The following is a 13,872-nucleotide window of genomic DNA, read 5'->3' as shown; positions in this document are numbered from 1 at the left end:
TATTTAACAGGAAGGAGGTGCTGTTCTGGGAGGTAAATGCTTTCTGCAATGCAAGGTTTATCAGGGCATCTTCAAGATGAAAAAATACCAAGGGTTGGCTTATCATCTGAGTTAGGGCAGCGTGATTACAACACTAACTTCTGGTTACGATGACATCTTTTTGAACGGTCCTAGAGAAGCATTTTTTCCTCTTCTGTTTTTGGGGTTGCTGTTGTTTTGTTTTAAACTCTTGGGCTTAACACTCAAAACATGAGACATTCCTCATTGACCTAAAACATAATCAGCTGTTGTCCAAGATTCTACTTGCCTTATAAGTATACAAATCACCAAGAGGGAAACTGCAAAATATTTCCTCAGGCAGGTCCCGTTTTTCTTCTGTCGCTGGTGCATTTCTCCACCACACTTGTTACAGCAACGACACAAACCAAAGCAAAACCCCACCAGAGGCATCAGAATAATGAAGAGCAGTCCCAGGACAGCACAAATAATAATCCCGATTTCATAGGAGATAATCTGCAAGTCAAACAAGAGAAACAGCACAGACTGTAACACCAAATAACAAGTAGAACATTCCACAGTGCACACATTGCAATTTTTTAACCTATGTGCCACCAAGAGTTGAATTTTAATGTGTGTGGGGGGGGGGCGGGGGAGGGTGTGGGTGGGTGGGTGGGTGTATTTCCATTTTGAAGTTCCTTCTTGAAACAGAGGAAATAGAGATTTGAGTTATCAGAATACGGGACCAAGTAGTTACCATCTTCTTTCAATTCCAAAGTGTTGGGGATCATAATTAGCCACTCCAAAACGTGTCTCTTTGCCTTGATTATTTTTAAGAACAAAAGACTCTGAAAGAAGCTTTGACTCTCTCCCAACCACGTAAAAGAATTTAAGATAGGAGACCTGTTCCAAGAAGGCACTAATACCAAAAGATAACTGCAGTGTCATGTAAAATGGGTCCCATTGTCTACCGAAGGGCTGGTAAACACTTATTTAGCAAACATTTGCTTTTCCATCTCTATGTGAATTGCCTTCCTCCCCTTTGAAGCCCCAAACCACTAACCCCAACATTCTCCCTTGTTTTTGGCTGGAGATGGTATTTAAGGTGGCAGGATTTGGCCACTCTGGTGAGTTACTCCGTTTTCCTGGGTTTCTCGCATGTACACATGTTATAAAATTTGTTTGATTTTCTCCTGCTATTCTGTCTCATGTCACTTAAATTCTTAGAGCAGCCAGAAGGAGCTAGAGGGTAGAGGAATTGTCTTCCTCTCCTACAAAGGAAAACGTCCAAATGGAGACTCAAGTGGCAAATGGTTTAATTTCAACTCCAAAGGTATTTCGTTTATTTTTAAATGGCAGGACAAATTTTGGCAGAAGTATTTGCATAACAAATAATCTACTTATAAGATGCTTTTCACCAGAAAGATAGGACCAGTAGACATTGTTAAGGATTTGAAGCAGTTTGAATTGCATCAATTAATGACAAATTCACAGTAAGTTACAAAAGAATCCAGGATATATCCAAATGTAGAAAAAAGGCTCAGACTTTCTGAGTCAGACATGGCTACCCACTTGGCTTCCTCACCCATATACTGGGAACAACAATACCCACCTTGTAAGGTCATTGTGAAAATTACAGAAAATGAACGATTAGTGATAACGTGCCAAGTAAAATAGTTGACACAGAGTAGATGCTTAGTAAGTGACACCTCTCAGGCCATGCCCGTGAGGCTGGGCCTGGCAGCCCGTGTCTCAGACACCCCCCAGGTTTCTAGAAACTAGCAGGACTTCTAGATACAATCACATGACCTAACCATATTTATATAATCACTGCTGGTTTTATTCCGGAATAAATAAAAATTAATGCAACTGGATGAGAAAACTTGAGCTCGTTCCAGTTCGTGTGTGCAGTTACTCACGTTTCCATAAAGCAAGACGTTTTTACAGAATGGCAGAGAATTACAGGTGGTAGTTTGCAACTAACAGATCAGCTATTTAGCAATAGATTCTGAAGCCAAGCTCAGCCAAGTAAAACAAAACACAAGTGATTTTCCTAGGAGCAAACGTGGTGTCTTGGGAGAGAGCCCTGAACTAGGAATCAGAAGAGCTGCTGTAAATCCCAGCAGGGAGCTTCTCGGTGCCGACACTGGAGAATGTTAGATTAGCATCAGCCTCATAAGTACATTATAAGGGATATATCATTAAATGATTTAATGTGAAAATCACTAGCCAAGTGCCCAGCACACTGCAAATATTCATTCAATATGAGTTTATTCTATGAGCAAATGCTCAAGAGTCTTAAGGCAGGTCCACATGGCACTTCAATATTATCTACCGCAATATTAAGGTTAAAAAGCTAAAGAAAAAAGTGGTTGAATTTTGCTGCATTCAAAGGGCATGCTCCCATGTAAACAAAGCCTCCCAACCCCCAGGGCCAAGAATCATCATTTGCTGGCACTTTTAACACTCTGTTGAGTTCTCACATCATTGGCCAGTTGAAAAACCAGACCCAGACACTCCAAACTCATATATATTTTACTCTCATTTCTCAGAAAATGTTCTAAATTATTTACTATTTTTAAAGGAATTTAAAATCCTTTCTGAATTCCGGAACAGAAACCCAGCAAAGAAGGTGTACTGAAATGTTTTAATTGTAATATCTTTAGCTCCCAATACAAATTTTATATACAACCTTTCCAATGTTACCGACTAAATATTATGTTAGACAGTATCAGGAACAAGATACGTCATTTCAAGAGTTTACTTCTAGGCTGAAGTCTAGCCAAGGTCTGGCAAGGACCTAAATTATTTTCTGAAAACACAAGGTCTCCACAGTGCTTTGTGGATTATGTTGAAGAGAAGATCAAGATTTAAATTTGCGGAGAAGGGTCGCTATTCTTCCACAAACTTCTAAAACTGTAAGAGAAGATTAAAGATGATGGCAGAAACAAAAATGAAACAAATAGTTTAAAAACCAACACAATGGAGACCACAGCGAAGAATAGAAAGTTCTGGCAAAAGCATCGCATTACTGCACTCACTGGGTTTAGACAGAGAACAACAGGAAACAGCAGACAAGCACTTTACCTTCAGAATCAAGATTACGCTTTCTGGCTGCGGAAGTCAAAGCAGTTGAGGAGGTTGTGTAAGGCAGAGGCAGCAGGCAGCAAGAAAACAGAGAAAGTTCCGTGAGTGATTAACCACAAGTGAGAGCATTAATATCCCACACAGAGATAATCAAGTGAGAGAAAGATCGACACCAGACAGGAACATAAAACTTAAGTGTTTATGAGAGAAACAGTGACTTTAAATGTCCTTAGGTGGCAAAATAAAGTGAAGTGGCTCCATGTCATTCCCCAGATTACCATTTTAGAATTGTCTGGTCCAGGAAATCCAAGTTTGGAAACCACTGCCTTAGATGGAAGATTTTCACAGATGTGAAAGATGAATGTTTGTGATATTAGTAACTTTTAAATGAGGCATCCAACATGTTGGGGTGGGCAGTTTAGACACACCTGCCTGCTGGGTCGCACGGGACATCCTGAATGACCCCAGCCTCCCTTCCTGGGAAAGGGCCCCAAACTCGCCAACCATAAGCGTCTCACAGTGCATGTTAAAGACAGTGACTTCAGGCTCCTCCATGGAGCCGGGGTCAGGAGATTTGGGTAAGACCAGGAATCTGTCTTTAAACTGAGCCCGGGCCATGCCTACGATTAGGTGCGTCTGGGAAACCTGCTCTTGGCTCCAAGGGCTGATCATGCTGGGCTGCAGCCAGGGCAGAACCACCTGTAAGCCACAGCCACAACAGTAGCTGATTCTTTTGTGACTAATTTTCCCACCCAAGTGTCAGCCGGGTCTGATATGGTGGGTAGGGTACCAGCAAACCCTTCAGTCGAGCTGGGTGCACGTTCATCTTTTCCCTGTCCATGCCAGTTGTCATATAGGTACAGGGTTATTATCTGTGCAATGCAGCAGTTTGAATCCTGGCTCTGTCACTGTCTGTGAGTCCCACTTCAATTAACTGCCCATTCCCATCACCTGGGGACCTTTTGAAAAATATCAATAACCAGCCAACCCTGACCACCTACATCAGAAACTCTGGGGGACAAGTCTAACATCGTTACAGTGTTACAAGCCCAAGCCTCAGTTCCCTTATCGACAGAGTGGGGATAAGCAGAGACCCTACCTTACGTGGTTACTGTGAAGACAACCTGAGAAAACAGTGAGAAGCAACGTGCTTTGTGCACTATTCTGTTCTAAGCACTTCACACGTATATTTAATGTATATTAAGTGCGTTAATACACGTGAAGTGCTTAGACCAGTGTCTGCCAGAGTAATGCTCAATCAGTAATGACAACAGTAACAAATAATCAAATGCATGCCAGCATTATTCTCACCCCTGAGCTCCAATGAGCTCAGACAAGGATCCAGGTCGGGGACTACCTTGCACTGCTCTCTGAATGCTTTCTGAGACCCCTAGAAGATACTTTTCTTACGTGGAAAGGAGAGTGTGTTCTTACGGCACGTCATCGCCCTCCCAGAGGGCAGGAAAACAAGGAGCTAATTCACTTACCTCTCGCAGACATGTAGAGTGGGTCCCAAACATCACAAACCTACCTGGAAGGATGACCTGACACTTACTCAGTGCCAAGTCGATATCCGATGACTATTAGCACTAGTGAGGTGGTGACAAGATTAGGAAAGGGTCCCGAACCCTGCACCTGCCCCTGCCCCCAGAGGAAGCTTCCAGAAAGGAAAGGTAATAAGTGAGGTATGAAATGGACGAGGAAGACACAAACCAGCTAAATCTAGATACAAATCAGCTAAATCTACAAACTATCTAAAACCAAGAGACTGGCGTGGAGATGAACCCTGACCTCACGGAAACTAACTCAGGAAGTCCTCACAAGGAAACTCACATTCCTCCCAACAGCCATGTGCAGAATGAAATAGAGGGCAGGTGGGGGGTGGGGGCAGGTCGCGGGGAGAACTGTCCCCTGAAAAGGTTTCTAGAGCTGTGGGTGGCCCTTACAGTTATCGGTGGGAGGTGATCGTGTCCTCTCCCTAAATTGCCCCAAATCATGCATTCTGGGAGGACAGGAATGGTGTCCTTTAATTTAATTGAGAAGCCACCACTTGACAAGCTGCTAGAGGCTCTCTGTGCAGAAACCCCGCGTGAGCCTGTGAGGGGGGTGATGCTATGCTGTTCTCCCTCATTTATAGTCAGCCAGCAGGTGCAGAATCCGAGGAGGGGCTCCCCCACACTCTCTGATCCCCAAAGGAATGGATTCAGGTGTTCTACAAGATCCACTGTGCCGGGCATGGCGCGTTTTCGTATGTTGAGCACAGGCCTTGGCACATACTGGGCATGCTGAATGCCCCCTGAACTGAGTACAGAAAGGAGTTGCCCACGGAATCTCTACCTCGACGGCTCTGGTGAAGACAGACTATTCCTGAGAAGACTAAATGAGCTAATATCTTAAATCCTGGACAATAGGGCCTGCTACACAGCATGTGCTACAGAAACGCCAGGAAATAAGCATTCTTAGACTCATTTCTCAGCTTTCTATAGCTTCATCTGTCTGGTCCTCATTTTTCCTTATGGCTCTGTAATTCCAAATCTTCTTGCCCTCCTGGACTTCCTTTTCTGCCTGGCCACTTCTTCCCACAGATAATTACCCACTGTAACATTTTATGGCTTAAAGGTAAAAGGCACAGCTCTGGGGCTCTCACATTCTTTGCACACAGCTCAAGATACTCAGAGGAGAGCTGTTTCTTCCAAATTAGTCACCTCAGAACTACAGCACAGTGGCCTGGAAGGAGCCTAATTTTTGTTGGTGGTGTATTTGTTGGTTCAGAGTTAGACTGGTCTGGGTGCAAATCCCAGCTTTACCATTTAGTCGCTGAGTGATCTTGGGCGAGTTCCCTAGCCTCTCTGAGGGCAGGATTTCTGCATCCACCGCGCAGAAATAGACAGATGCCACTGTGAGGACTACAAATAATACAAAACTCCTAATCCAGAGCTTGGCACAGGTGGACAAGAAATGGTGGCTCTTGTTATTACAGGGAGGAAGATGACACAGTTTAAGAAGCAATGGAGAAGCTTCTTGCTTGGAGCCGACTGTTTGCCAATAGGCTTTATTTCTCTTGCTTCTAAGTCTCAGTTTAAATGCCAGCTCTCCCGTGGAGTCTTTCCCGATTTCTCAAGTGCAAGTACACTCTCCCTCGTCTGCACGTGCACATTCGTTTATCAGGACTTCTTATGTGACATACGTCCTTCGCCATCTTGAATCCATTAACTACTGCCTCAGTCTGCCTGGGCTGCCGTGACAAAGAACCACAGACTGGGGGGCTCAAACAACAGAAGCGTATTCCTCACAGTTCCGGAGGCTGGAAAGTCCAGGATCAACGTGTCGGCGGGATTGCTTTCTTCCAACGTCTCTCGCTCCGGCTTGCAGACGGCTGTCTTCTCCCTGCGTCTTCACATGGTTTTTTCTCTCTCTGTGTCTACGTCCTTATCTCCCCTTCTTATAAGGCCACCAGTCAGACTGGATTAAGACCCACCCTAATGACCCCATTTTAACTTAATTACCCCTTTGAAGACCCAAATAAAATCCCATTCTGAGTACTGGGATTAGGGCTTCAATCTATGAATTCCGGACACAATTCCGCTCATAACATCCAGGCCTGTGTCTTATCCCACCGCCTCCTTTTCACCAACTGTGAGTTCTTGAAGCGAGGGCTGTCTTTCACATGTGGGTACCCCTCTCATGCACTGCTCCCACTGAGTACGCTGTCAACATCAATTAAATAAATACATTAAACAAAAGGAGAAATTGTAAAAAAAAATGTCAGGGAGGAGAAGGGGCCCAAGGATCTTACAGTACGACTTTTCACTTTCAGCTAAAGTGCAGACAGGAGGCAGTTATGTGAAAAGGAGTCATAACTCCCTTGCAAAGTCAGGGTTATGCCTCGGAACAAAAGTTCTGCTCTGTTGAATGCCCTGAACCTCCTTATGAAGAAAGTTCAGGACAAGAACCCCCAACCAACTCAGCTGCCCAGGCTCCTGGCCATCTGAGGGCCACTAGAAGATGAAACACTGAACTCAGGACAGTGAGAGCTGCAAAGAGGCCAGTGCAGGGCCACTCCCTCACACGGACCTTGCCTGTGTGACTGCACTAATTGGAGAGCCAGTGGGCACTGGCCAGTAGAGAGGATGCTGTCGGTGCCCGCCCATGTCGCCCCAGCTTTAATCATCTTGGGGTGCCTCCTCAGACTTGTAACTTCCGGTATCTTTCACTCTGTGCTCAGAGGCATTTTCTGAATCCCAGGAAGGTGAGAAGTGCTTAGGGATTAACACCAACCCAACGAGGCCCTTAACCAGTGCCTCTTCAGTCTTGGTGTGTGGATTCAGCTCTCTCACCCTTCCCATGGGCTAATTCAGACGCTGGAGTCTCGCAGGGTTTCCCACAGCAGCTCTACAGGATGCTGCTCTAACCACTCCCTGTGGCAGGTGGAGTAATGACACATCCTCTCATAGACTGCCCTTCCTCCCCTGTGTCACCTCCCTAGTTCCCAGCCAGTGTGCACTGCACGTCCCAAAGTCAGAGTCGGCTTCCGGAGAATCTAACCTAACACACCCAGCATTTATCAGACTAAAACCACCCCTTCCCAAGGTGCCCTGGCTTCTTTGGTGCCTTCGCTTAACTAAATGCCTGTCCCTTGGATCACTGCTGGAAATGTGACCAACCCCACATCTAGGGTAGGATTCAGGTCATTCATGGGGGCCCAGTCCTGTCTCCTCTCTCCACTCCACCCCTGCCCCACTAGTTTTTATCAGTTTGCAAAGGCACCAGAGGTGGAGAGAAAATCAAGAACCAAGGAGCCTCGATTTTACAGGAACTCCAAATGTATCACCAAGCTGACCATAAAGAACTTGCCCAACTGAGTGAGACTCCTGCCATGGACAGTGGCAGCCCATCTGGCAGCCAGCTGCTCAGAGTCCCCACAGGGTCTCAGGACCTCATCCTCCAAGGCCTGAGCCCAGATGAAGCACGGCCCCTACCTCCATCCATTCCCTGGCAGAACTAGCTAGCATTCAGGCTGGGCTGCTAATGGCATGCTGATTTTTAATATAAATATAAAAACAACAGTCACTATATTCTGCCCAGGGATGCAGGCAGACAGGCAGACGTGTATCTTCATGTTTCAAGATATAAATGAAGCCAGTGGCATTTAAGAATGAAAATGCTTTCCAAGGTCCCAGGGAAGGCTGTGAGCACTAGGTAGTAACTAGCTCATCATCTTCCACACAGGTGAATGGCCCCAAGATAAGGTTTCCTCCTCGGCTTCCGTGTTCACATCCCTCTTGAGTATCATTTTATTGCAAATTGAGGATATGAGGCCATCATAACTACAGTATCTGAGGTGACCATTCACTGGGCAAGAATGCACTGCCCTCCTCGGACTTAGCCCTCACACCCCGTGAGCACACTGCCATCCACCTTTGTTGTCCCGGCCATTAAAGAATGTCCACCCATAGGTCTGCTTTCACTGTTGTCCTAATAACTGCCTTCATACCAAGAAAGGAGGGAACAAAGTGCCTGACCCTGGAGGCCTAAGAGCTTGACAAACAGATTCAACTGTTTTCATTATCCTAACCTTCAGTGCAAGAAACACTTGTCTGTTTCACTGGCAGCCTTCTCTCCTTGTGAAGCAAAATCAAAAGGACGCACTCTTGTGTTTAAGGAGTCACTCGTCGATGCAAATGGAATGAATGGGCAGCACCTTAGTACCAGGTGGAGATGTACAAGGGGCCCCAGCACTTCCTGAAAATACTGTCCACTCATCTTAGCGAGGCGTTCGAGGCCACTGGGGACCCGGCCCCAGCTCACTTCTCCTTCCTTGCCCACCAGCTCCATTCATGGGCTTCCTTCTTTCACACCTCGATCTCTTTACTCACGCGGTCCCCGCAGCCTGGAATGCCGGCAAAGCCACCTCCCCCTCCGCTCCAGGCCTGCTTATCCTTTTTATGATAAGCCCCAAAGTCGGCTCCTCACGGAAGAGTTTCTGGTCAGAATTAATTATTGCTCCTCTGTGTTCTTCTGCATGTTACTTACAAATCTATTTATTTCCTTCTCCTTCTTCTTTAAATACATAATTAGGTACTGTCTCTGCCATCTGGCCCTTAAGCCTCTCGAGACCAAGAGCCATCTTCCTCATCTCCATCACCCTTCCAATCCTAGCCAAGTGCACACACAGGGCGCTTAATAAACATTGTTCAAATGGGAAGCTACTTTCTAGCAAATTGTATTTTAAAACAAAGTACATACGTGGGATATTCAAGTAATTCCACTTAGGGAGCTCTCCTCGCTTAGCTAAAAACGTAGCATAATACTTCCTTCAAGGAAATTCTAGTTTTTACACAACATACGGCTTGATAAGTGAATGTTTCTTCAAATGCTACTTCTGAAATTTCTGCTGTAGTTCAAATGGGATTTATAAGGTGTTTCAATATTCCATAAAAGTTCTTTGTCAAAAAAGGTTACTAAATTCACAGATTAACCAGTTGTTTAAAGATTTACTTTCAAGTTAGTCAAACTTTGCTCACACGTATTTTTAATAACAAATACATCAATAAAAATTACCTTCTCATAATCAGCTGAGATGTCAAACTTCTCTTGTAGAATTTTTCTTAAAGTATCTGGGGGAAAAAAGCCACAAAATAATAGGAAGATTACTTTTTCAGTAAAAATACAAAATGCATATTTATAAAATAAAGGTCTATATATGCTTACAAATTATTGTACCTCTATATAATATTCTTATAATTTTATTCCTATTTTTTAGTATGGGTAAATGATTGAGCCAATGAGGCTTTAACCAGAAGCAAAGAATGGAGGACAAATAATCTCAACTTACTATTTTGCCAATGGCAGAATTAGAGGGTTGTCATTTTTAAGAGTTTTCAATTTCTCACAATACAACTTAATATTTACCAGCAAACCACACACACCCCATTAATAATCACTGATAAAACATTACATCGAAATTGCTAATTCCTAATTATTTGGAACCACAAATGAAATTCATTAATAATCCCACATTTACATAATATTTTACAAATGAAGAGAATCTTACAATTAACCTAATCCAAGCATTCTTAACATGAGACACCCCTCCCTTCCCGTCTCCAGGCAGTGCATGAGAAACCCTGAAACGCCACGCAGAAGCAAATTTCTCTTTGCATATTCATTCTGGGAGTTTTCAAATTCTCAACAGTTGAAGAGCCACTTATTTTGATTCACCATCCTAGTAACGGTGCAGTGCTCAGCACAGCTGATGCCCAGAGAGGGAGAGTGACTCGTCTAAAATCAGTGATTCGTGAGGAGACCAGAGCAGGCCCCACGTCTTTCTTCCCCCCGTGTAGGGTCCTTCCCACGCTGCACACTGTCTCTCCCCCAGGAACGAGCTTCTGAAGTGCTAGGACGGTATCCTGCATCCATCACCTCTAAAGTGAACGACTACTGGGCAAAGGAATCCTGGGGGGAATCCTCTTTGAAAAGAAGGTCAGATTTACATGTCAGAAAGCAAAGCCAGCCACTTCTCTAGAGGGCTTTCTGGAAAATGACGCCCTTGCCCGCTCCCACACAGTGAAGACAGATGGAGCACATCTTCAGAGAGGATGCCGCAGGAACAGGGAGGTTCAAACTGGCAGGTTTGTGACCTCCCCTAACCCTAGGGTACTGGGAACCCCGGTAGTTCCTCCAGGGTTCCATGGGGGTGACCCAGGGACAGTGGGGAGCCTGAGGCTGCCTAGTCCACAGGTCTCCTCCCTCTTGAACCAATCACTTTGCTTCAGTCTGTCTCACAGATTAACTTCTGTTTAAGATTTCATTGTATGAAAGGGTCCATATTGATTTAAAAAAATAAATTGAAAATCACCCATTTATTAAAATATATTGAACGGCACAGGTGATGTTCATAATGTGTTGAAATGTGGGATCTTCATCTAGTCAAGAGTTGGGATGGAGGCCAAGCTCCAGCACTTTCTGGGTATCTAATGTTGGGTGAAGAATTAACTGCCATGAGCATGTTCATCTGCAAAAGGGGATAATGTAAGTCTCCAATCCTCAAAGGCCTGCTCAGAGCTAAGTGACATAACGTAATAAAGAAAAAAGTACATGGCCTGGCACACAGCAGCCCACAGTGCACACTGTCATTACTACTCCATGAAGAGATTTAGAAAACGTAGGTTACAGAGGAATGTGCATGATAAACACAGTATGGAAGACTGTTATTTTGGCCATGCAGTATTCATTACTTTTCTTGTCATGAAAAACCAAAACCAACAAATCCAAACAAAACCCTTTGAATTTCTTTGAGAGAAGTGCCCCTTCCTTCCTCTCAGGTCACAGGGACTGGGTAAGCGGTGAGCCCAGCCCCATAAAGATGGATCCTCACTGGCCTCAGCCAGTGGGTCTCCAAGTGTATTCTGTGAATCCCTTGGAATCGCCAAGACACGTTCAGGGTGCCTGCAAGGTCCGACGACCTCGTGCACTGAGAGAGCAAAAGAGAAGCTGGATAAGACTGCTGGTGACTTAGCATGAACTGAAGCAGTGACTAACATTCATTATATTCTTCACTGCCACGAGCTCATGGAAAATAAAAAGCCAGTTACACTTAAGGATATTCTTGATGAAGCATTAACAACCATTATTTTATGAAATCTTAACCTGTCAGTAAACACCTTTTTATTATTCTGTGTAAGAAAATGGAAGTCCACATGAGCACTTCTCTGCACCCTAAAGTATGGTGGCCCTCTCCAGAACAAGCACTTGGTAATCGTTTTGAGTTGTGGGCTAAACCAGTCACATTTTCATGGGACAGCATTTTTACTTGAAAGCATGACTGAGAGACAAACCATGGTTATTTAGACTTGTGTATCTAGTAGATATTTTCCCTAAAATGAAGGAAGTGGAGCCTGCAATTTTAAGAAAGCAATTGACAGAACTTGTTGCCGATGACAAAATGAGAGTGTTTAAGCAAAAATTAGAACTTTTAAAAATTTGTGTCCAAGAGGTTGACATTGTTCTCACTACATTTTAACAGGGTTCCGTCAATGACACACGTAACAGGTGTTCGTCCTGCAGGGCTATGTGGAGGGAAGCAAATATGAGAGAACATGAATCAGGTACCGACGGGAGCCTCACCGAAACCTCCCTCCAACGTCAAACAGATGCTCCTGTCAGTTTGCTCGAGGACCCCAAGCCCCTCCCAAGTTCTTCCGGGATCCTGGTGGTCCTGGGTCCTGGGAATGATCCCAGCTGCATCTAGGCACACTACTGCCCGGCAGCTGACCCCTGTCCCTCTGCCAAGGCTGACCCATCCGAGGCTTTGGAGCAGGGATGTTCTCTCTTCCCATGGTTTAAAGCAGTGCTGTCTAATAGAAATATATTGCAAGCCATATAAGTAACTCCACAGTTCCTAGTGGCCACATTAGAAAAGTGAAAAGAAGCAGATGATTATATTAATTTAAAATTAAATTAATTTTAGTAATGTTTTCCTTACTCCAGATATAAGAAAAATATTATCTTTCAATATGTAATCAATACAAAAAATATTAATGAGCTATTTTATAGTCTTATTTTCATACTAAGTGTTTACCTGGTGTAGGTGCACTTCAGTGTATCTCAGTTCAGACAGGCTACAATTCAAGGGCTCAACGGCCACACTGGGCTAGTGGCTTCTGTACTGGACAATACAAGTTTAGAGGCCACAGATCATCCTGCCCATGCCCACCCCGGAGCGATGGCATTTCACCCAAAGCAACAAAGCCTCTGTCCTGTTCTTTATCCCCCCTCCCTCCCACTGTACCCTGTCTCAAGAACACAGTGAGCATCCTGCATGCTCAGGGCTGTAATATCCATTTTTCCTTTGGCTTCCTCGTGTATCTCTAAGTAAATGGTTCTCAATCAGGGTAAAGGAACATCAGAAATGCCTGTGGTACACAGCCCAAGCATCTTGATTCGTAAAGTCCCAGGATTAACTCTGCTGCCCACACCTCATTTGGGAACTCACAGGACCCCTCATTAGGAAATTCTTTCTCAGTGTAATATGTTCCTTGCTGGTGAGAACTTTGAATCGCTTATGGTCCATCACAGAAAGCATGTGGAAGAACTAGGACCCCGCTTCTGCGCCCACATCCCCCACTTGGGGGTTCACGAGTGTTGCGCTCACTCTGCTACGCTGCAATCCTTTGCGTTCGTATGTGTCTGTATTTGTCTTTGTCCTGGCCAGCTCATAAAAGACTTCCAGCAGAAACCTTCTCAACCTCCGGATCGTGTGCATCCCCAGCACCTCCAGGGCTCCAAAATTGTTTACGGTATTGATGTTGCAGAAACACAACATTACTCTACCCCCCAAAAAGTGTTGCTTCCCCTCTGGAGATGGGGTGGGAATCTCTGAATTCTGTGACTCGTTCCTTGTATTGCCTGGTGAGCAAGGGAGCCATTAGCATGTGGGTTACTACAGTCTTATCCTGCCCTCCATGAGACTTCAGTGTAGACAACAGTGACCACCTTGTCCTTCCTGAGCTGAGGGAGGGTCTGAAAGGCACTTAGCCCCAGGCCAGACAACTCCAAGAGGTCAGTGAGTTCTCCCCACCCTGAACTCGAGGCGCTGTCTGACCACCTTTCTCAGGCGGCAATTCATTTTCCACTGTACCAATTCCATGCTCTTTCACAACGTAACGGTTGCCTCTGAAGACATAGCAGTGGGCAGGGAAACATATAAGCTGGTGGATGAGGAAGTTATTCTCATGATAGAAGACTGTTTCTCAGGATCTGGTCTCTTGGAAGGGCTCTGTGGGTCTT

General features: G+C 44.8%; 1 protein-coding gene across 39 annotated transcripts in view; it reads right to left on the bottom strand.

The window, feature by feature from the left end:
* The window catches only part of PROM1 (prominin 1), a 130,114-nt gene that overhangs the window by 52,478 nt on the left and 63,764 nt on the right, over window positions 1-13,872 (bottom strand). For 26 of the 39 annotated variants that reach the window (XM_070613134.1, XM_070613126.1, XM_070613131.1 and 23 more), the window contains 2 exons: window positions 9,646-9,701; window positions 308-513 (listed from right to left, as the gene is read on the bottom strand). In XM_070613134.1, coding sequence (XP_070469235.1) covers window positions 308-513; window positions 9,646-9,701 — 262 coding nt within the window. Of the gene's footprint in view, window positions 1-307; window positions 514-3,084; window positions 3,112-9,645; window positions 9,702-13,872 lie in introns of all 39 variants that reach the window. The other 13 variants (XM_070613116.1, XM_070613117.1, XM_070613118.1 and 10 more) reach the window with 1 other exon arrangement.

Source organism: Equus przewalskii, chromosome 3 (assembly GCF_037783145.1).
Source record: "Equus przewalskii isolate Varuska chromosome 3, EquPr2, whole genome shotgun sequence".
Classification (NCBI taxonomy): Eukaryota; Metazoa; Chordata; class Mammalia; order Perissodactyla; family Equidae; genus Equus; species Equus przewalskii.
Note: the sequence above shows the minus strand (reverse complement) of the source record. Positions and strands in the feature narration are given on the sequence as shown.